Raw genomic sequence first — 21121 nt, 5'->3', positions numbered from 1 at the left:
AGCTCTCTGTATTCTGGTATCTGCATTTTGATCACTGGCTGGGTCACTTACATGGCAACTTAGGAAACTGTTTTGTGTAGATGATATACGGGATGGCTAATGAACATGCCTATTAATTTATTTTCAGGAAAGAGATCCCCCAAGAGGATAGATGTCAATGATAACTGAGCTGAAACTTGGAACAGAAAGAAAACAATCAATGGTATTTGGTTTTTTTGAGGCAGGGTTTCTTTGTGCAGCTCTGGCTGTCCTAGAACTTTCCCTGTAGAACAGCTGGCCTTGAACTCAGAAATCCTCCTGCCTCTGCATCCCGAGTGCTGGGACTAAAGGTGTGCACCACCACTGTCTGGCTAGAAAAGCCAATGTTGGGGCTGGGGATTTAGCTCAGTGGTAGAGCGCTTACCTAGGAAGCGCAAGGCCCTGGGTTCGGTCCCCAGCTCCGAAAAAAAGAACCAAAAAAAAAAAAAAAAAAAAAAAAAAGAAAAGCCAATGTTAACATGACAGACTGAAAGCGACATCTTACAGTGAGAGTCCCGTACTGAGACAAGAGACAGGTGCTCACAGAGGAAGACGTTAGTGCGTCATGTCAGAGTCTGAAGCGCAGCCTGGGAACCTGTGAGGAGGCTGCGCACTACAGTCGGTGAGAAGCCATGAAAACAGCTCTGTCAGTCAGAACAGAGTCCCTTTGCAACATAGAACTTAAAGGAATATTAACTGTTGCATATTTACTACAAAAATCTTAGTTTTTCTACTTAGAAGATTTGGCTAACAGTATTTATAAGAATACAACAGAGCTGATCTACATATTTGAGAAAGTTGTTGAGATTATAAGATACATCACTTTGAAACAGGGTCATGAGTTAGTACTGACCCATAGAATGGAAAGGATTTTACACTCTAAGAACCTTGCCACCAAAAGAGACTTTGAGTTACCCCAGCGCAAGTAACTGCAAAGCCACCACAATGCCACTAAATCCTGAGGGCAGGAACTCGCTGAGTGGATTCCCGTGTTAATCCACTCTCAAAGCCTCGGTGCCTGCTGTACTTTGACGGCACTATGGAAGACCGCTGCTGGCTGGATCCTAAAGCTCCAGTTCCCTGGTGCTCTCTGAGCTGTGAGATGAGACAAGTGCGGCAGGCAGGCAGTCAGCCCGAGTGCTCAGCGAGCATCTGCGTGATTTCTAAGTTCCCTGTGAACTCACAATCAGTTATTAGCTCACATCTCTGTCTGTGTACTGAGAACACCTTTAAAGCTGAGGCAGGAGGATTCTGAGTTCAAGGACAGCCCGGTGTACCCAGTGAGAACTGTCTCCCCATCTACTTTCCCTCCAAAGGCATCTTTTAAGATTTCAAAGCATTTTTATATCAGCTAATCCTCAGAACTGCCCCAGGACAACAGTGCTGCCTGAGAGGTGTAGGAAGGAACCACAGTGTCCCCTGCCCACTCTCTCCAGAGCCGACCACTCACTGTTGTAGGGCTTAGACTAGAGCAGAGCACAGAACAAACTGAAATCTCGGCTTTGGAGTTATTTCATGAGATGAAGTGGGTAGAGTGCACTAAGAATAAAAGCTCTGAGGGGAAGGAAAAAAAATATCAAGGATAGGAGGTAAATTTATACTATCAATAAAAAACTTAAAAATGTGTGGCAGACACATGGTGGGAAAAGCCCAGACCACCTGCCACATGAATCCAACAGGACAACAAGCCCTGCAGGTATCACTGACTACCCATATTTTTACAATGATTTCCCTGTAAGTTACTACTCCCTAAAAAAAAAGCTCAAGACAAAACTGTAAGATTCTATGTAGCAATCCTTCGAGCCTCTAAGCAGCAATGGCTAATGTGACCAGCGGCGACTAAGGTGAGCGAGACAGAAGAGCAGGAGCTGATGGCATTTTTCTTACTCACCATAAGCATTAGCAAAGTCCCCAGGTCCTGGTCCAGGATAAAAAGGCCCGGGGCCGGGTGGCTGAACTGGGTACTGCTGTGGGGGCCCCACATACGGAGGGCCACTGTGGCGGTACTAGAAGAGAGCACACATGCAGATGACACAGGAGCTTCCAGAAAATAAAGCACCGTGGCAGTGTTGTCTAGAGGACGTGACAGCTTGGCTGTGAAACACATCCAGTGCTAGCCTGTGGGAGAGGTAGCCACAGGGAAGAGAGGGTCTCTCCTGCTGAGGCTGTGCACTCACAGTGACCTCAGGCCAGCCTGTCGAATGGAATGATGTGGCAGGAGGAAGGATGGCTACGCCCACTTTAAAACAGCCAGCCAGTTGTGAGGAAGAAATGACGTTGGGAGACAATTTCTCCAGCAACTTGTGAATTTGTATAAGAATCTTAGATTAAAGCTGACCAAAAGATGGCTAGACATATAATCAATAAAAAAATCCACACATTACTAAAATGCAGGCCCCCACCCCCACCCTACTAGAGCCAGGCTCTCCCTTACCTGTGGTATGCAGTACTGAGGCCCCTGGGGCACTGGGTATGGCATAGGCAGATGGTTAACCATCATGATGTGCTGATTGGCCTGATACACGGCGGTGGGGGTCTGCGCACCAGGACGGAGGGAAGGACTGCTGTTTGGGATGGCCGCTCTGGGAGGCTGGATTTGAGGCCTCTGGAAAAACTGGGATAGGAGATAAAAAAATGTGTTTTTTTTTTCACACAGGGTAATGTCGTATGTTTTCTCTTTTTCTCCCACTCCTAACTCATCTACTCGGAGATATATAACTAAGTATACAAAATATATTCCACACTGAGTTAGGTTCTCGTCAATGTTAATACATTAGAAACAGGGCAGTCTCAATGCTTAGGGCTCAGCTATTTCCAAGTTTAAGCCATGCACCATAACTATTAATTTTAATATCTATAACAAATTCATCCGAGTAACTGGTATTTCCCTAAGCACTCTATTTTATAAAAACCTCAAAATCAAATTATTAAAAATTAGAAGTAGTCAACCAAATAAGCTACTACCAGGCATCTGTAAAATATTTAGGCGAACAAGAGCCATGTGAACGTGAGCATTCCACCCAAGCCCGGGGAACAAATCAAAGTCATCTGTGAGGCTGTCACACAGCAGCCTGTCAAGACGGTGACACACCCATCCTCTCAAGCCCAGCCCGTCTACCTTCTGAAAGACTGCAGTAAAAGTGGAGAATCTAGTGAGCTTCAGCACAGTGTTAACTGAACACAAGCCGGGGCTGTGTGCCCACGGCAGCCACGCGGCAGCCACGCCCATGACAATGCACCTTAAAGCTCCAACCCTACCTGTCTCCCCTGTGACTGCCCTTATTCATTAGCAATCACATCGTAAAATAACAGGAAGCCAGAGGAGTAAAGAGGCCATGCAGAACCAGTAGTGTGTTACCTGGATGGGTCTGAATCCTCCCTTCAAGTATGAAGCAAGAAGCAGCAGGAAACAGAAAGAAAGCCAATGGAAAACTTACAGATCAGTAGGAAGGGTGGGACATAGCATGCAGCTCACCAAAACAACTTTCTGTTCAGTACTTCAGGAGAAGAATAAAAACTAGAAGATCAAAATGATGATCCTCCACTTAAGACTCAAGCACACATGGGATCAAAGTTCTACTTATACAGTTGAAAAATTTAAAAAAAAAATCCAGTGACGAAAACCTCCTAGCAGTTTTTGTAACACCTTTTTAAAAGCGCTTGGTAACAAAAGTACACTTGGGACTGTCTTCTCACAACCGTCGAGCTTCAACTTAGATAGGGCATAAAACAACCACCACAACCACCCACCACATACAGCTCTAAGGCAGAGCTCGAACACCAAGCTGAAAAGGCTGGCCAGCTCTGGAAGGCCCCGAACTGCCTCCTGATTCTGACACGAGCGCTGCTGTCTGACTGCAGGCTCTCCCGAGTCATACTCCACACTTCTGTTAACAGGCATCCCGGGTGTCTGCAGAAGTTTTCCTCTGTGCTAACCTGGGAGAAGTGAAATGTGGGGCCCAGCTCTCGCACCCATTCAACCTTTGTACAAGGAAGTCCTAAAGAGATCAGATCACAGAAAAGCAGAACTGATGACTGGGGAGTCCAGCAGGGGAGTCCAGAGAAGGAGTTGATGAAGATGAGAAAAAGAACAAAAGACAAAACTGGTATCTTAGGAATTAAAAGATGGGAGATGAGTGTTAAGATTCTAAGAAAAGTCCCCTAGTTATCTATCCCGACTGCCAGCTATGGGGACAGGTACCAAGTGTGCCGTTGCAATCAGGAAGGCTGAAATGGTGACTCAGCTGCACTTACATAAATAAATCTGTGTTATAAACACAACTTTAGAATGAATGTCAGCATTTCTCCTCCATTGTCAATGCATCAGGAGGTACGAAAACACTGCTGGCTTTAAGAAGTGGTCATCTGCCCCCTGCTCAACTACGCACACCATAGGATGTAGAAGGATGGAGAGATCTGAGCCATGAGATAGATCACTTCCCAGCAACACTAGACAAGGTAGACAAGTGCAACAAACACGCAGGCGCACTGTCTTCTCTGATAGCTCATCAACTGACAGTGCGCACTAGCTCCCACCCCACAGAGTCGTCGTGTTATGGGGGGGCAAAGGAGAGGGGAGGGCAGGGGAGGGGAGAGGGGGAGGGGAAGGGAGGGGAGGGGGGGAGGGGAGGGGAGAGGAGAGGCGAGGCTGCTTGGCTTACATACAAGCATACTGAGAGCAGACAAGGCACGTTCTCCTCCGTCCTACATATAAGCGCTTTCCTGACAGGATCACAACTACTCTGATGGGATCCCTCACGAGCTTCAACAAGAAATAACCAATTATCTTACTCAAAAGGGTATCTACACAGTGTATTTCCCTCAGCATGTTGACCCAAGTGGCTCTAACAAAACTGATGTGAACCAAGCCAAGCAGATACAGCACCAATGTGCATGCAGCTATGCTGGGAGAAGGCATTTTTATTATTTCAACTTTGAAACTGTGTAAAATACATCGATACGAACAAATTAAGTAACAACAGATGAGCTCTCTCTAGCATTAAGGAGCTACCAGACTTGACCTAAAGCTTCTATGTAACGCGAATGTGTGCTCACAGCTACTCTCTAAGGCATGTGCTGCTGATAGCATAAATCCGAACAGAGGAACAGAGCTCACTAGAGGGCTAGGGTTCCTCTTCTGAGTTTAAAGAGTTGGGCTCTAGGTCTAGACTGTTGGCTCTTGCATACAGTACTTTTCATGAGATAGAAAGCGATCAACCACAAGAAATCTATTTCCAAGTCAGAGGCGACTTGTTAGTGCCTTTGTCCAGAGCACTAACACACAGACAGTCATAAATGACCCTGCTAACAAAAAAGAGACATTGATTCCTTCACAAAACTCTGTCTCCTACTCAAGAAGGTATCTTTTATCTTCAAGACCAATTGTGCCCTTTCAAGAAACAGGGCACAACTGCTTGCGGATCATCTGAAAGACTTACTCACACGGCACCAAATTAACACCTCAGAGGCAGGCTATCTGGAGCGTGTCTGTCTTCTTAAACATATAGGTAGACAGGCACACATCTAACACACACACACACACACACACACACACACTCACACTCTTATACACACAACACACACACATACATCACATACATCCATGAATCCATGCCCACAAACAACACAACACATCCACACCCAAGCAGGACTAGAAAAGCTGTCGCAGCAGGAAACATCATGTAGAAGTTGGTTTGTTTGCTTCTTAACAGCCATTCCTGACCATTCAAAGGTACACAAATTACACTTAATAGTGGTGCAAGAAATGTGGCTATTTTTCAGGGAAGTGGGCACGGCAGTCCGCTACCATTTATTAAAACAAATGTAAGAAACTTGGGCAATGAAACACACAACTGTCCATACTCAAATGAGTATCAGACACTGAAGTCCTTTTACTGGCTCCAAAGTACTCACCAGTCTGCATCATCCATCCTCTCAGTCGCGATCCATCCCTAACGCGCGGTCAGGTCCAACCCTTCTGTGAACTGATAACTCTCAAAGTCATCTGAAATTTGCTGTGGTGGTTTAAATAGGAACGTCCGCCAAGACTCGTGTGTTTGAATGCTCAGTCCACAGGGAGTGGCACTAACAAGAAGTATGGCCTCGTTGGAATCACTTGCATCACTGTGGGAATGGGCTTCAAGGTCTTATACGTTCAAGCTACACCCAGTGTGACACACAATCTTTCTGATAACTGCAGATCAAGATGTAGAACTCTCGGGGCTGGAGAGATGGCTCAGCGGTTAAGAGCTCCGACTGCTCTTCCAGAGGTCCTGGGTTCAATTCCCAGCAACCACATGGTGGCTCACAACCATCTGTAAAGAGATCCGGTGCCCTCTTCTGGTGTGTCTGAAGACAGCTACAGTGTACATGTATACATTAAATAAATAAATTAATTTAAAAAAAAAAGATTTAGCACTCTCAGCTCCTCCTCGAGCACCATGTCTGCTTGCATGTGCCATGCTCCTGCCGTGATGATAGTAGACTGAGCCTCTGAACCTGAAAGCCAGCCCCAATTAAGTGTTTTTCTTTATAAGTGTTGCCCCGTCATGGCATCTCTTCACAGTAATAAAACTCTCACTAATACAACTGCCATTGCATTTTGAGTGATCAGGAGCTACAGCAGCAAAAGGTGAGCAGAGTAAACACGCATCACCACAGAATGTTCTAACAGTGCTGCCACCGAGGGCTGCATCAGGGAGAAGAGAATGGGCCCTGAGGATTTGGTCAGGAGGAAGAGTCTGGGAGTGAACATCCTTTAAGAACACTTCATTCCAAGTTTGAAAATAGCTTGAGAAGGGACTGGAGAGGTGAATCAATAGTGAGGAGCACTTACTGATCTCCAGAGGATCTGAGTTCAGTCACCAGCACTCATGACAGGTGGCTCCCAGTAGCAACTAACTCCAGCCCAGGGGAATCTCATACATTCTCTGGCGACTATAGACCTGTGGCTACAGCACGTATACACGTGCACGTGTGCATGTGTACACACACACACACACACACACACACACACACACACACACACACACACACCCCAGAGGGACTTTAAACCTCAAATGCTCACAGAGCCAACCCACGAAGCAATCTATTATCAAACTTCCAGGTGGTGTCAATTACAAGCACATCTTACCACTTTATAGACAGGAAAGCAAAAGCCAAGACACTCGGCAGTGAGGCTAACTAGTGGATGCTGGCGAAGGCAGCACTTGTCTCACTATCCCCCCTGACCCCTGCTGCCTAGCTTCCATGCTTGCTAACCTAGTCATTTCTCCTAACTCTGCTGTGCCCAGCATGGCCTCAGAGGCAGGCTGAAAGCCATTATCTTCATAGTACACTCCTTAGTAGAAAAAACTTCAAGCCTGTGAATGGGAAGGAAAAAAAAGTCACAAGCCAACTGGCTTAGATTTACCTTCTGGTAAAATAAATCAAGCTACCACAGGAGCCCACACTTGAGAATCCCTGCACAGCACACTGCCTCACTCAGCCAGCTCTGCCCACACTAAGAGCCAGTCACTGTGAACATGACCTATCACTCAGCCTTTGTCACTACCACATCATCAAACTGCAGATGACCCTCTGCTGTGAACACAGTGAGGCATCAACTCTTTGGTTTTCTTAATCAGGATACATGCAGGGCAGGCATGGTAGTGTACGCCCTCACTTCCAGCACTCAGAATAGAGAAAGGGTGAAGCTGCAGACCACAGAAGGCTATACAACAAGACCCTGTCTTTTACCAGAAAAAACAAAAACGTAAACTATAAAAAGTTAACACTTGATCTCACTGTGAAACTCCAAAGATAAAGATGGCAAAACAGGGAACTGCAAATCGCAACGACACCAATTTCAATAATTAAATACATCAAAGCACTACGGCAGGCAGGGTTACAGAGAACCTATCAGACTCTGCTCATGGGGGGCAGGATACTCCTGATCTCTAAGCTTCTTCTAGTCACCCTAGGATTTTCAGGCAAGAAGGATAGATAGGGTTCAGTATACATCTCTCTTGGAAGAAAAGTGTTAAAGGTTCTGTGCTACAAAATGAACACCTCAATGGAGAGGGCTATAAAGTTAACTCTGTCTGCTGTGTCAAATACAGTTAAGCATCTTGCAAACAAAAATAAATCCAAGAAGCTGATCCAACAACAGGTTATTGGCTCTATTAAGAACAAAAATATTCCATATTTATAATATTAGAATTTGCTGCAATTTACATAACTCCATTTTTCACAGGAAAAAAGTATAGTTTCTAACTAAACGAACAGTGTATTCTTTTCACAAGGGTCTCTCCAAATAGTCCCACAGTCACCTGTTGCTTGTCATGTCTGCTGAAACACTTGCTAAGCCACAGCATGGCAGGCACATGTGTCACCCGGTAGGAGGGGATAATCCCTAATTACGTTTCTTTACAAAATGTAACAGGGTAGAAATGACAAAAACGTAGCCACTGATGAAAGAGAGACAAGAAATCTAGCTGCTAGTCTCAAAACCTTAGTGTGGGGAGGCTTTGGGAGCCGTGATGAGTAACCAATAGCACTGGGCAGTCAGTCAGGTTGGTCTGCACCGTAAGCATGAGGACTAACTACACGGAACGCCTGTCTTTTTCTGGAGGCTGGGAAGTAGAGGCTGAGACAGGGTTTCACTCTGCATCCCTGACCGTCCAGGAACTATGTGGACCAGGTTATCTTCAAACTCAAAAAGATCCATCCACCTGCACCGGTCTCCAAAGACAAACACCACTATGCTATGCCCAGCTTTGAAGCTACTTCTAATTTTTGCTTTAATCCTAGCCTGGGCAAAGCAAACAACCAAACGTGATAAGCGATTTGTGTCTTCAACCTCAGCCTGAAGCACAGCAGCCTCCAGACCCACAAATGGGCGGGCGCTTTTGTTTAAATGTGTATGTACGCACTTTGTCCCTCAAGAACTTCACTACGACCAAGCTGCCAGTGTGCTGTTCTGTATAACGAACTCCTCAGAGCTGTGTCTACCTGGTTTTGCAGGGAGAAGGGGCCCAGACGCAGCAGTCTCAGAGGGTATGAAACAGCATCATCTCCATGGAAGTGTCTGGAAACAGGTAGGGTGGAACTGACTGGCAGGCAGAGGCCAAAGACTGCTAAACACACTGCTTGTACATGATGGTTTTCTACAACTGATTACCTCACACACATTCTCTACAGTGAAAAAGAATCCCTGCCCAGGCAAGACAGCAAACTCTTCCTTCCAGCTGACTTACACTGCCACAACACTGGTGTGGGTACCTCCTGCTTGGAACTGCTGCTTCAGTCCCTCCATCTTGCCACAGTAACTATGCTGCTGTGGGAGCTAGGGGCCTGTCCCACTCTCTGTTTACAGTCTCATCAGATAGGCCTTGACTCTACAAACCTCCATTTCAATAGCTACACCTGGCTTAGACTTCATTATCCACTGAAGTCTATGGGTTATAATGAAAAAGCCGCTAATTGAATGGCACTTAACTAGAACAAGAGCCACACTTACTTTCTTTGCTCAAAGGTAAAGCTCTCAGTTTCTATGCTGCATGCCAGGGACTCATCTCCAGAAACAACCACCAGAAAAGACTTTCCCAATACTGGTTCGAGGTTGAGGTATGGGGAACCCGCCTATGAGCCCAGCACCAAGAAAGTATAGACAGAAGGATCCAGAAGTTCAAGTCCTGGGCTAGGAAGCTGGCTCAGCATGTGTAGCACTTGCAGTGAGGACTGAAGACCCGAGTTTGAGCCTCAAACATAGGTAGTTCGAGTTACCTCTGGAGAAGAAAAGATAGACTCAACGTTAAGTGTCCTGGGAACTCATATGTCCACTGTGGCACACACATCCACACACATCCACAAATAACTTAAAGAACAAACAAACACCCTCAGCTATTAGGAAGCTGCATGCCAGCCACCTGACGCCACATCTGACCAAAGCTAGCAAAGACCTTTCTTGCTAAGGAATGCAGCATACATGTCCACTTCTCTTATTAGCTGCAGAATATTAATATTTTAACGGTTACTTATCTTGTAAATTATTTTTAGCTTATTCTTTGAGAACTTTGAGAACTGAAAACAATCAAAAAAGGATGTGTTCTTGTAAGATAAGCATTATTTTAAGAGAAAGAAGGCCAACCACTTTCCTGAGACGTATTTTATACAAGGACATAGCCACTCAAATCAACCTTATGTCAAAACTTTATGGAAAACAACCTTTCTGAAAGCATACCTAAGTGACAGAAGAGGACTGTCCAGAACCAGTGTTTAGAGTGTTTAATGCCATATCCTAGCATCAAGGCCACTGCAGCTGGCCCCAGGTAGCACAAATATGAAACCTGTCAGTTTCTGCTCCATTCATCCCATAACAGAAACCTACTTAGAGAAACCAGCTTAAATGGCCTGTCACTCCAGTAAGTGAGGCCAAGGTAGTAAGACGCTTTGGTTCCAGAATTCCCCTTTCTTTCATGTGTAATCTGTATTTCAGACCACCTACCAGAAGGAGAGGAGAGCCGCCAAAGGCTACTGGCAACCTTCCCTAAGAGAAACCAAACACAAAGAAACAGAAAGGGGAGCTAGAGAGATGGCTCAGTGGTTAAGAGCACTGACTGGGTTGGGAATTTAGCTCAGTGGTAGAGCGCTTGCCTAGCAAACACAAGGCCCTGGGTTCGGTCCCCAGCTCCGAAAAAAAGAAAAAAGAAAGAAAAAAACAAAAACAAAAACAAGAGCACTGACTGCTGCTGCAGAAAGAGGACTCAGGTTTGATTCCCAGTACCCACATGGTGGCTCACAGCCATCAGTAATTCCAGTTCCAGGGAATCCAATGCCCTCTTCTGGCCTTCAAGAGCAAAGTACTCATGCGGTATAGCCATATACATATAGGTAAAACACACACACACACACACACACACACACACACACACACACACACGCACACAAAATCGAAAGACAACTGTACTGCTTACACGAATCCTGAAGGGTTACCTTGTAGGCAGTACCGAGCATATGTCTGACACATCCTGCTGACCACTTCATGTGCGTTATCTTCTTATTCTTCCTTTTTCAACCCCATTTTAGAGATGAGAAAACTGAAGCTGAGCGCAGTGAGTAACTTACCCAGAACCCTCAGTTAACGAGTGGGAATGACGCCCACGTCTACCTAGTGCCACACTCCAAAGTCTTTGTAGTAGTGTATCAGCAAACTGAAATAAATGTTGAACTTCCCCTGCCGCGCATCCCCAAGAAAAACCAAAGAATAACCATCCATGCCATAACCATGCTTGAAATACCTCAGCGTTTGGTGGCCCTGGCCCCTCCTCCCCATTGTTAAAACTACATCCTAAGAAATGGAGCTCTGTGTCCCATCACTCAGGATAGGCAACGATTTACAGTGAGGCAACACACACTGAACGAGTAGGAAATCCTGAACAAAGCAACATGGGCAAATGCCAGGGGGTGGGCAAATGCCAGGGGGTCCGTCTCCCGTTTCTCAGGGCACAACGCTGAGTACAGCATCATTACGAGCTGACTGACTGCGCACACCGTGTCGGATGCTGTTTATCTACACACCCCTGTTTCATCTGTTTACACAGCAGCGAACTGAGGCTTAGAAAGAGCTGCCTCGTGCAGCTGGCTACATGCAGAAGAGCTGGTGAATATGAACCCTAATATTAACCTCGGCTCTTCCTACTCCACCAAAGAGAAAATGTCTCAGAAGACGCCATGAAGAGTTGACTGGGGACAAGGCCACAAGCGGAGTCTTATTTCTTGCATCAGGTGACATATGTAAACACAGAACTTGTGTCTGACTTTTTTAACTTTATTTCCTGGAACATTCTTGCCTTTAGAATAACAGGCTAAAACATTCAAATTAAGGAAGTTATATGAAGAGTTCTATACAGCAAATGAATGCACCTCGTTGTTAATCAATCCGTTCTAAGGCCTAAGTTAGTAATTCACAGCTGGTTTTAGAAACATTAATGCAGAGGGTTGGGGATTTAGCTCAGTGGGTTTGGTCCCCAGCTCCGGAAAAAAAAAGAAAAAAAAAGAAACATTAATGCTATTCTATACATCTGTATCAGTTACAGGAGAATGTTAACAACAACCCTTAGAATGGTGCCTGCTCCATCAAATTAAGTTTATTAATAAAATTTTATGAAGACTTAACACACCTAACATTTCACAATTATTTAAATTCAAAGTATCTTTTCAAGGAAAGAAAAAATGTCTTAAACTTGCTCTGAACAGAGGCTAATGGACTTGTTAAAAAGAAAATATGGCGAAGCCAATGAGAAGTAAAGCCAAGCTAGCCTGGCCGGACAGAGGCTGCCTGGGAAGTCACTGGGTGGTCACACAGCGGGGCAGCATTCTAAGGGTCAACAGCTACTAAGCCCCACGTTAGTCAGGGGGACCGTGAGGGACAAGGGTACAGTACCTGATGATGAGCAGGTCGAGGCCCCGCTGCAAACTGACAGGAGAAGGGAACAGACACAAAAGGAAAGGCACAAAGAGTCAGAAACGCAACAGAAACCAACATTACAGTATCCAACAAACTAAAGGGTAAAGACCCACATGGGAAAATAAAAACACGAAACAGTACAGGCTTTGCTGCACGACAGTGACAGACAGGCACCAAGACCCAACAGTTAACAGCCCGCCCAGATACCCTGTCATTCAGAAGCTGGGAAAAAGCTGGTGAGCTATCAGCACCTGGGAGCTCCCTCATGAGAACAGCGTGAATAAATAAAGCCTTAAAACAAAAAGAAAAACCCGATGTAAAGGGAAGTTTGAAACACTAGGTGGTTGGTTGTATTAAAACGAATATGAAAATCAAATATGTTGTATGAAACAAAGTGTGTACTGCTGGAGGACACCAAAAAGGGTTTACATTACTAAAGCACGGCAGATGCTTATACCCACAGGAAATGTACATCAAAAAAGACTGAAGTTTCCCTTAAATGGGTGTCTAACAGGTGTGTGTGAGTGTGAGAGAGTATGTGTGCGAGTGTGTGTGTGTGTGTGTGTGTGTGTGTGTGTGTGTGTGAGAGAGAGAGAGAGAGAGAGAGAGAGAGAGAGAGAGAGAGAGAGAGAGAGATGCAGTTAACTAGTAAAGCTGCATACCAGGCATGCTAAAGCAAACAGCCAGTAAACAACAGTGATCTATTTCCAATGTGATTAGTCAAAATAGCATTATTTTAAGATGGAGGATAACGGGAAAGAAGTACGAAATTTCAACTCTATTTGCAACTAGGAGCAAACACTGGAAGCCCCACTGAGGAGGGCTTGCCTATGCCCCACACTGGGCAGGAGAGAAGGGAAGCTGAGTCTTCGGTCGTTTCCAGCAGGTGACATGCACTTCCGCTCCACCTCTCACAACAATTTCTCAGGATTAAAGAAAAACAAAAACAAAACAAACAAAAATCCTCTGGAACTAAATAATTTATCAGAGCAAAAGCTGGCCCCTAGTAATAATTTTAACTACAAAAGACAAGAGAAAATACAGCACACAAAGCCAACTAAAGGTTAAGCCCCCTCCCCTCCTTTAGCAGTGAGAATGTCACAAACACAGTTCTGAGCACAAACCACTTGGCATTATTTATAGTCGTCATGGTGTCTTGGAAGCCCCTATGCCTTCATAACCCCAAGGAGCCAGGCTACAGAGAACTGAGAGCTGTTCTCTGCTGGGCACTTCACTCGCCTACAGGAGCAACTTCCAGCTTCTAACTGCCCTGCTACGCTATCCTATCCTGAAAATGTTCAGCAGGACCATGGAGCACCCCATCCCAGTGTGGGAGCCCACGCCACACATTTCTGACATGAAATCCTCCCCCAGAGGCTACGAGGTCATCAAGGGTTTACAAGAGTGCTTTGATGCTATGTGCTTGGTCATGGTATGTGAGAAAAGCCGACAAATCTAGCAAACTGGCTTTTCAGAATGACAGAAGATGGCAGCTAGGAGTCCTCTGTAAAGAACATAAGGTTTTGAAATTTTATTTATTTATGAGAACAGAGTAGCTAACTCCTCCACTGTGGACATCAAGTTTCAAGATGAGGCAATACCATCAATGTGCCACGAGAGTAGAGAGCAGCAGGAAGGATCTCTGGTGACTCATGTGAAGAAACTGGAGAGAAGGCCACTTCAAACATGGAGCTGTGCATACAGGGGCCCGTCTCATCAGTATTCTGCACAAAGGCCCCATTTCCAAGGATCCACTAAAGGAGCCCAACTTAAACAAACACAGAGTTGCAGTCAAAAGAGACCCGTCTTAAGCACACCATCCCCACGCCCGTGCGAAGGCCCTGGAAGATCCCTGGACTACTTGCATTGGCCCCGAGGTCTTTTGGACTGTTACCAGTCTCTGGATGGCTGTAAGCAACAGAACAAACTGTAGTCACCGCTGGCCTGTATTAAAATAGAAACTTGTTCTTTTAAAAGGTAGGACTTTCAGATGGTGAGGCTGTAGCTACAAAGGAAAGCAGCCCAGTGAACTGAGATCCAGGGCTAACGCCACCCACCCATGGCCTTCCCCTGATGCACACAGTCGGTAACTGAGTATGGTCAATGGAACAGTTACAGATTACTACAAAAGCCAAATTGTTCCCAACCGAAATTAGATTCCAATAGCTTCACTGTTTTTCTCAGACCTTTTAAAAATAAACTGCAGTATGAAGAGGTCCATCAAGAACATGGAGCAGATGGGAAGCTTGTCATCATTTAAATGAGGAACAAGACTCTCCATGTCATGAACCTAACTCTGAGAGGATGGATCAACTGGAAATTCAGACGGCAAGGGAACCTGAAGGAGAGAGGGGCACTTGAAGCCAGTAAAGTAGGACTGAAAAAGCAGATGACTGGAGAAGAGCACAAGGCACACTATGCATGGCCAGTGGCCGGTTACAGCAGGAACAGGATGGTATTAGTTTGCCATTGCTCAATAAGCTGCAGGCCCCTCAGTGCAGTCCCACGCCTCTCCTTGCCGGTCCCAGCAACTGGAGAATGAAAGAGACGAGACCATGGCAGCTTGGGATGGAAACAGAAAATGCCATCCTGCCAAGCTTCATACCCAAGTCTACCCTCCCGGCTCCAACACAAATGAAATAAAAGCTATTAGACCCAAAACAATAAGCAAGAATAGTCTGGCCTCTGCTAGTCTTGCCCTTGCTTTGGGGCATGGAATGGATGTGCCATGTGTGGGTTTTAGTAATGTGGGTGATAATGGTCACTACCAGAGGAGATGGGAAAAAATGCAAACAGGATAGTAGCTGAGGAGTTTATGACCACAGGGAAAAAATGGCTGATAACGACAGACAATTGTCCCCCTGATAACCAATTATAAAATAGAAAGGGTAGACAAAAGGCCTTAAAATTCTTCTTTTAGATTCAACTTATCTTTTAGATTCAAATCTGAAGGGGCATTTCACTTTACATTTAAAATGAGGGGGATGAAGCCCAATCATTCCTGTCTAATTCCCAATGGACAACCACCCACCCAATTTGTAATGGTTTTCCCACAGTGCCTGGCAGGAGCTAGCGTGCCAGGATGGAGATGCAGAGGAGAAGCGGTCAGTACATCTGTTCATCAGCCAAGGTGGATGTGGTCAGAAATAATGTGCCCACGGCACCGCTGCCGGCAAGAAGTACAGTTTGTCATATTGCTTACAATGCAGTATTTTATCCAGCCTCTTCCAGCCAGGGACCTGTAAACGGGAGTCTGTTCCAAAACCTTCCTCCTCTTCCAGTTGTCTGGGCAGTGTACTGGCACTGCTCTGCTGGGCTGTCGAGAAAACTGGTTTAGAGATGCAGCTCTTCACTCGGGTTTTGCGCCAAGCTCTAACCATGTAATGTCACTCTGACTGGCTTTCCCCATCATTTAAATGGGGCTAGGGGAGAGGGCCACAGAGTTCTCTACAGTAAGAGCTCACCATGACATCCGTGCTTAACAATTAGGATGGGGTGAGGCCTGCTGTGGTCTCAGGCCCACTCCAGTAGCCAAGTATTCACATTCCCAAACCACTCTCAGAACAAAACTTGCACCAGACATGGGGGGTTCACCATTTCAGCAAAAAAGGAGACAAGCAAACAGGCAACAATGTCTAATGTTCCACAACTCTAAAAATGGTTCGTCCAACCACTGGGGAGAACCAGGATCTAAGAACAGGATGTTGGAGAAGAAGGCACCAAGGGAGAGGAAGGCAGGAAGAGGTGAGAAAGACAGGCCACTCTGTGCAGCCTACACTCTCCTAGCTCTTTAAGCAAGTCTCTGGGACATTTCAACAATTCAAACTTCATGCAGGAAATCCAATGAGCAGGAGCTAATGCGATGGCCTTCCTGGGCTACAAGCACAAAGCAGGGTTGGGGGTGCAAAAAGAAGATCCCTGTATCCAAGATCCACAGAACTCAAGTACAAGGGGGACGTGAGGGACCATGAGATGGTACAGAGACACCTTCTGCCCAAAGCTACTCATGCAGGGAAGGAGACGACGCTCAGGGTTGGAGAGCAGAAGCCACTGTGCACTGTGAGACAGGAGGATGGCCTGCAGTCCATCTTAGACGTGTTGCAATCCACATGAGGGTGAGCAGGGATGACTGCACTCACATCTGTATGGCACCACTGAAGAGAGGAACAGGCTGGGGTGGACAGCATGCACGTGGTCACACTGTCGAATGGTTAGACCCTCTGGTGACACAGCTTCAGAAACCCTTCTTCCCACAGCACTCAAGTCTGAGGCTGACCAATCAAACCCAGTTTGCTGCTAACAGCATCATAGTCTACTTTTCTGAATCCCGAACAGTACAAGTAAAACATTCAGAACTTAAGGAGGAAAACCTGAATGAACCAGCTCTGCTTTCTCCTCCCTAAGAAACGTGAACTAGCACTGGCCAAGTTGTTGCCAAGGCAAATGTTAAGCAGTCACAGCAGGGACAGTGTAGAGGTGCTAATGATGATGGTGATGGTAAGTCCTCCCCAGAGCAAAGTGAGCATTCACTAAAAGATCACAGCAGCTACACGGAGGCGTGAGAACCACCTCTGCTTACTTACCGGAGACCGGGCCTGAGGTTGTGAATTCATTGTCTGAGGGGCTTGAGGATAGACCAATGTGGCTGGACCTGCATTCTGTCCAGAGGGATAAGGGGTCTGTCAGAACGGCAAAACAACAGCATATTTTTAAAAAATATGACACAGCAACTCAAATCCAACACTTTTTAAAAGCTTGCAGAGTGGTCCGCACTGTGGTCTGTAGCTCTGTTTTCAAGTTTTAACGTTATCATAACGTTCAACAACTAAAAGTAAGTAGTAGTGGACGCCTCCTGACAGCTATCAGCAACCCACATCTAGGTACAATTTTGTCACATGAGGAGTGCAAAGGGTCTGCTGGGACTTATATCAACTTCGGGTATAAATATGTGTGTGAGCGTGTGTGTGTGTGTGTGTGCGAGCGTGTGTGTGCATGTTGTGCAGGAGGGGAACTGAGGCCAAAGGGTGCTAGGCAATGCTTCAACACAGTGGCCCTCTCCCCAGCCAGTTCCCAAAGAGACAGAAGGCTAAACCACCTTCCATTCTTTCCTTATTGGAAGTCTACGAAGTCTAGCCACAAACTCAACTACAGAGCAGTTACCTGGTCATGAATATTTAGTTAATAATTAGATGAAACTGAGCTGGTTCAGGTTTATTTTTTATCTTACCAAAAATTCTTTGCATCATTACACTGAAAGGCTTGACTACATCAACTTTTTAAAAATACATGTGGATTTTTTTTTATATCAATTTTGGCTAATACTGGTCAAAAAGTATTTCCTCACATGTCTGAAAATACAGTATCAAAGCTGGCATGGAGGTGAAACCTGAAATCCTGCACATGAAGGGCGTAGGTAAAACAACTGGAAGTTTGAGGCCAGCCTAGACAAATAGCAAAGGCTGTCTCAGCAGACGGAGGTGCCGTGTGTGAACGAATGCAGAAAGGCTCTCCTGCTCAACCTCGGACTCTCCAAGTTCTCTGTGCTTTCACAACAGAAAAGGAAGCCACTGCTTCTTCATGGACCATGCTGGAGAGATGCTCGACAGCCACAGTGACGACCAGTCAAGATTTTAATAATGTCTTCAACACAGCAGCCAACAAAGGCCACACACACGTAGTCATCAGAAGAGGGGAGCATGGATTAACATTCGGGGACGGTAATGGCATTCACCCATCTAGCCAAAGGAACTGTCCATGTTGTTTTTAATGTGCCACCGCAGGTCGCCCCAGCTCTCTCTGAGCTCGCTCTCTGCTCCCTGTCTGTCTGCCCATCTCCATATCCACTTGTCTTCCTGTCCCTTCCCCAGGTTCCCACACCTCTTCCCTCCCTCAGAGGTGGCACCAGATATGTTGCATGGTGTCATTTCTCAGGGTCCATCTTGGCACATAGCAATCACAGGTACCTAACATCCCACTGCATATTTCTTATCACAACAATTACACTAATACTTTTTCATTTTTCCTGTAGTTTAGGCTCCTGCTCTAAACATATCTTTAAAAAAAAAAATCCAAATCCTTTTCCTTTTAAATATTTACAGTGAATGTATGTACAGAGTCAATTCATACCGCATACAAGCCAGGTTTGTCTATAGCCGTGTCTGGTGCAGGCACACAAATACAAACAGACGTGACACACGACATCTAGTAAAGGCATGCCGTGTGCACACACACGCACACAAAGCAGTGGGTGATGCAGGCACGCACACTCACATACAAAGCTTAGTCTGGTGCAGGCATACACCCATATACAAAGCAATATCTGGGGCAGGCACATAAACTGTTCTCTTTCAACATAAGCTACCGTGCCTTCAGCAACAGGGTGGTGTTTGTCAATGGCACAGGGTGAGGGAGTTCTGCCAACCTCTATCTCCCTGGCCATTTATCCCCCTGCTGTGCTTTGAGCAGTAGAAGGAAAAGAAGCCTCCGTAGCCCTTATTTACTTCCTGTCCATGAATGATTAATCCAGTTTCTTCACTGACTCAACTCACTACTGTGTTTTACTAAAAAGTATCTGAACGACTCAACAAAGGGCCCTTTTCAACAGTCTTTTTTTTTTTTTTTTCACTGTGTGAGTTTGTGTCTGTGTGTGGCACATGCATGTTTGAGTCTAGGAACTGCAGAATCTAAAAGAGGGTGTTGCACTCCCTGGAGCTGGAGTTATGGACAGTGGTGCGACACCCAGTGTGGGTACTGGGTCTTGGGCACTATGCAAGAGTAATGCCTGCCCTTAACCACCGACCTCTCACTCCTCTCCAAACATCCTCTTCTGGATTTTACATCATGTTTCAGTATTCTAGGGTGGGAGTACTCCTCCCAATGTAGTCCTGTGTCACTGCGTACACGAGGGGCTTAGGGCTTGGTTCTCTTTCCTCCATGTATATCTTGGGAATGGAACTTTTGGTTCATGAGGCTTGGCAGCAGATCCCTTTACATACTGAGCTATCTTGCCAGTACCAGTGGAAACCATCTTTGACCTGGCTGGGGATAGATCGGTGAAGTATCATTTTAAGAATTACTAACAGTTTTGAGAACTCTCCCTTTATAATGACTTTCGAAGCCAACATGGGTATACACAAGGTGGAATTCAGTGTAGGACAACAGCCTAGCACCTACGAGGCCCTCAGATGTATTACCTGGTACTACAATACAGAAAAGAAAAAGGACTCCAAGGAGTGCACAGGCATACTCCCTGTGGCCAGTGAGGCTAGTATGCTGTTGTCATAGAGGAAGGAATGCTCAGACTTCCCTCAGCATTATGTTTCAATGAGCTTGGGTGCAGGCCTAGATAACTGCTAGACAAGGGCAGGCTGAAAAGGACGGGCCGACCGCACAGCTCCTCAGTCGCTTACGTAGGCCTTTCAAGCCTGTCGTAATTATTTCTAAACAGTGATTATGATAAACAGAATCTGAGGTTTGCGGGAGAGGGGGTCCACTGGCAGATGAGAAAAAAGGGAAACCACACATGAGTTACCACGACTTCTGACAGACACACGGAACCCACACATGGGACTAAGATGGATTTTCCACGTCCACCCCCCTACATGGTCTCTCTGTGTAGCCCAGGCTGGCTCAGACTCAGACATCCACCTGCCTTGGCCTCCTGAGTGCTGCAACCAAAGGTGTGCACTGCCACTGCCCGGCTCGACTTTCTGCCTTTACAATGAAAACAACACATTCAGGTGACAAAAACCAGGATGACCGAAATCCCTCAGACAGCCCCTGCTGCACTTAGCTTGGAAGTAAAACATTTCTCGTTTTTAAGGCAATTAAGTAAATAATACCAAGAGGACAAAACCCACTACTGCTGTGCACGAGAACGGTCACTATGGGACTGAGCAGTCTCACTGCTGACTTCCCAAGAGCTGCTGGGTAACACCCAATCTTCACAACACTGACCTCCTGACCTCAAAACTGCGTGTCCAGGAATGCAGTCTACAGACAAAATCCACATTTCCAACAACCTCAAACGGAACATTCTACACTTCTGAAGGGTTAGTTTTTGTTGTTTTTTCGTTTTTGCTTTGTCTTGTTTTGTTTTTTAGTGTACCTTGGCTATCCTGGAACGTACCAGGCCAGCTTCAAACTCACAGAGATCCGCCTGCCTCTGCCTCCCAAGTGCAGGGATTAAAGGTATGTACCACCATGCCTGGGGAGATGGTTAATCTTCAAAGAATTAGCTAAATGTACATATATATCAACACCAGGGCAACAGAAATGTGTTACGGAAATGTGAGTCCAAGTTCAAGGCTATGAAGTAACTTCAAGCTAGTCTGAGCAACTTACTGGTATCTTGTCTGAATTTCGAAATTAGCAAAGCAGGGGAGTGGGAGAGGGATGGGGGGGTTTATGAACAGGAAATTGGGAAAGGGAATAACATTTGAAATGTAAATAAAGAAATATATCTAAAAAAGATTTTCAAAAAAAAAAAACCAAAAGAAAAGAAAAAGAAAAAAGAAACTAGCAAGGCAGAGTGTGGAAGAAAGACAGACACTGGGCCTATATCTAATGGCAGAGATCTGCCAGACACCTAATGCCTTGGGTTCCATGACAACACCACAGAAACAATCACTTTAACTATCAAAACTACAGAGGGCT

At 45.7% G+C, this 21121-nt stretch overlaps 1 protein-coding gene across 48 annotated transcripts in view; it reads right to left on the bottom strand.

The window, feature by feature from the left end:
- The window catches only part of Eif4g3 (eukaryotic translation initiation factor 4 gamma, 3), a 220817-nt gene that overhangs the window by 107523 nt on the left and 92173 nt on the right, over positions 1–21121 (bottom strand). For 10 of the 48 annotated variants that reach the window (XR_010066363.1, XM_017593294.3, XM_017593298.3 and 7 more), the window contains 6 exons: positions 17050–17145; positions 15669–15782; positions 12443–12475; positions 3377–3397; positions 2453–2632; positions 1910–2024 (listed from right to left, as the gene is read on the bottom strand). Coding sequence is in view for 47 of the 48 variants with exons in the window: in XM_017593294.3 (XP_017448783.1) it covers positions 1910–2024; positions 2453–2632; positions 3377–3397; positions 12443–12475; positions 15669–15782; positions 17050–17145 (559 nt within the window). In the remaining variant the exon portion in view is untranslated. Of the gene's footprint in view, positions 1–1909; positions 2025–2452; positions 2633–3376; positions 3398–12442; positions 12476–15668; positions 15783–17049; positions 17146–21121 lie in introns of those variants that run through there. The other 38 variants (NM_001401860.1, XM_063287466.1, XM_063287463.1 and 35 more) reach the window with 14 other exon arrangements.

The sequence above is a fragment of the Rattus norvegicus genome, chromosome 5, assembly GCF_036323735.1.
Source record: "Rattus norvegicus strain BN/NHsdMcwi chromosome 5, GRCr8, whole genome shotgun sequence".
Taxonomy (NCBI): domain Eukaryota; kingdom Metazoa; phylum Chordata; class Mammalia; order Rodentia; family Muridae; genus Rattus; species Rattus norvegicus.
Note: the sequence above shows the minus strand (reverse complement) of the source record. Positions and strands in the feature narration are given on the sequence as shown.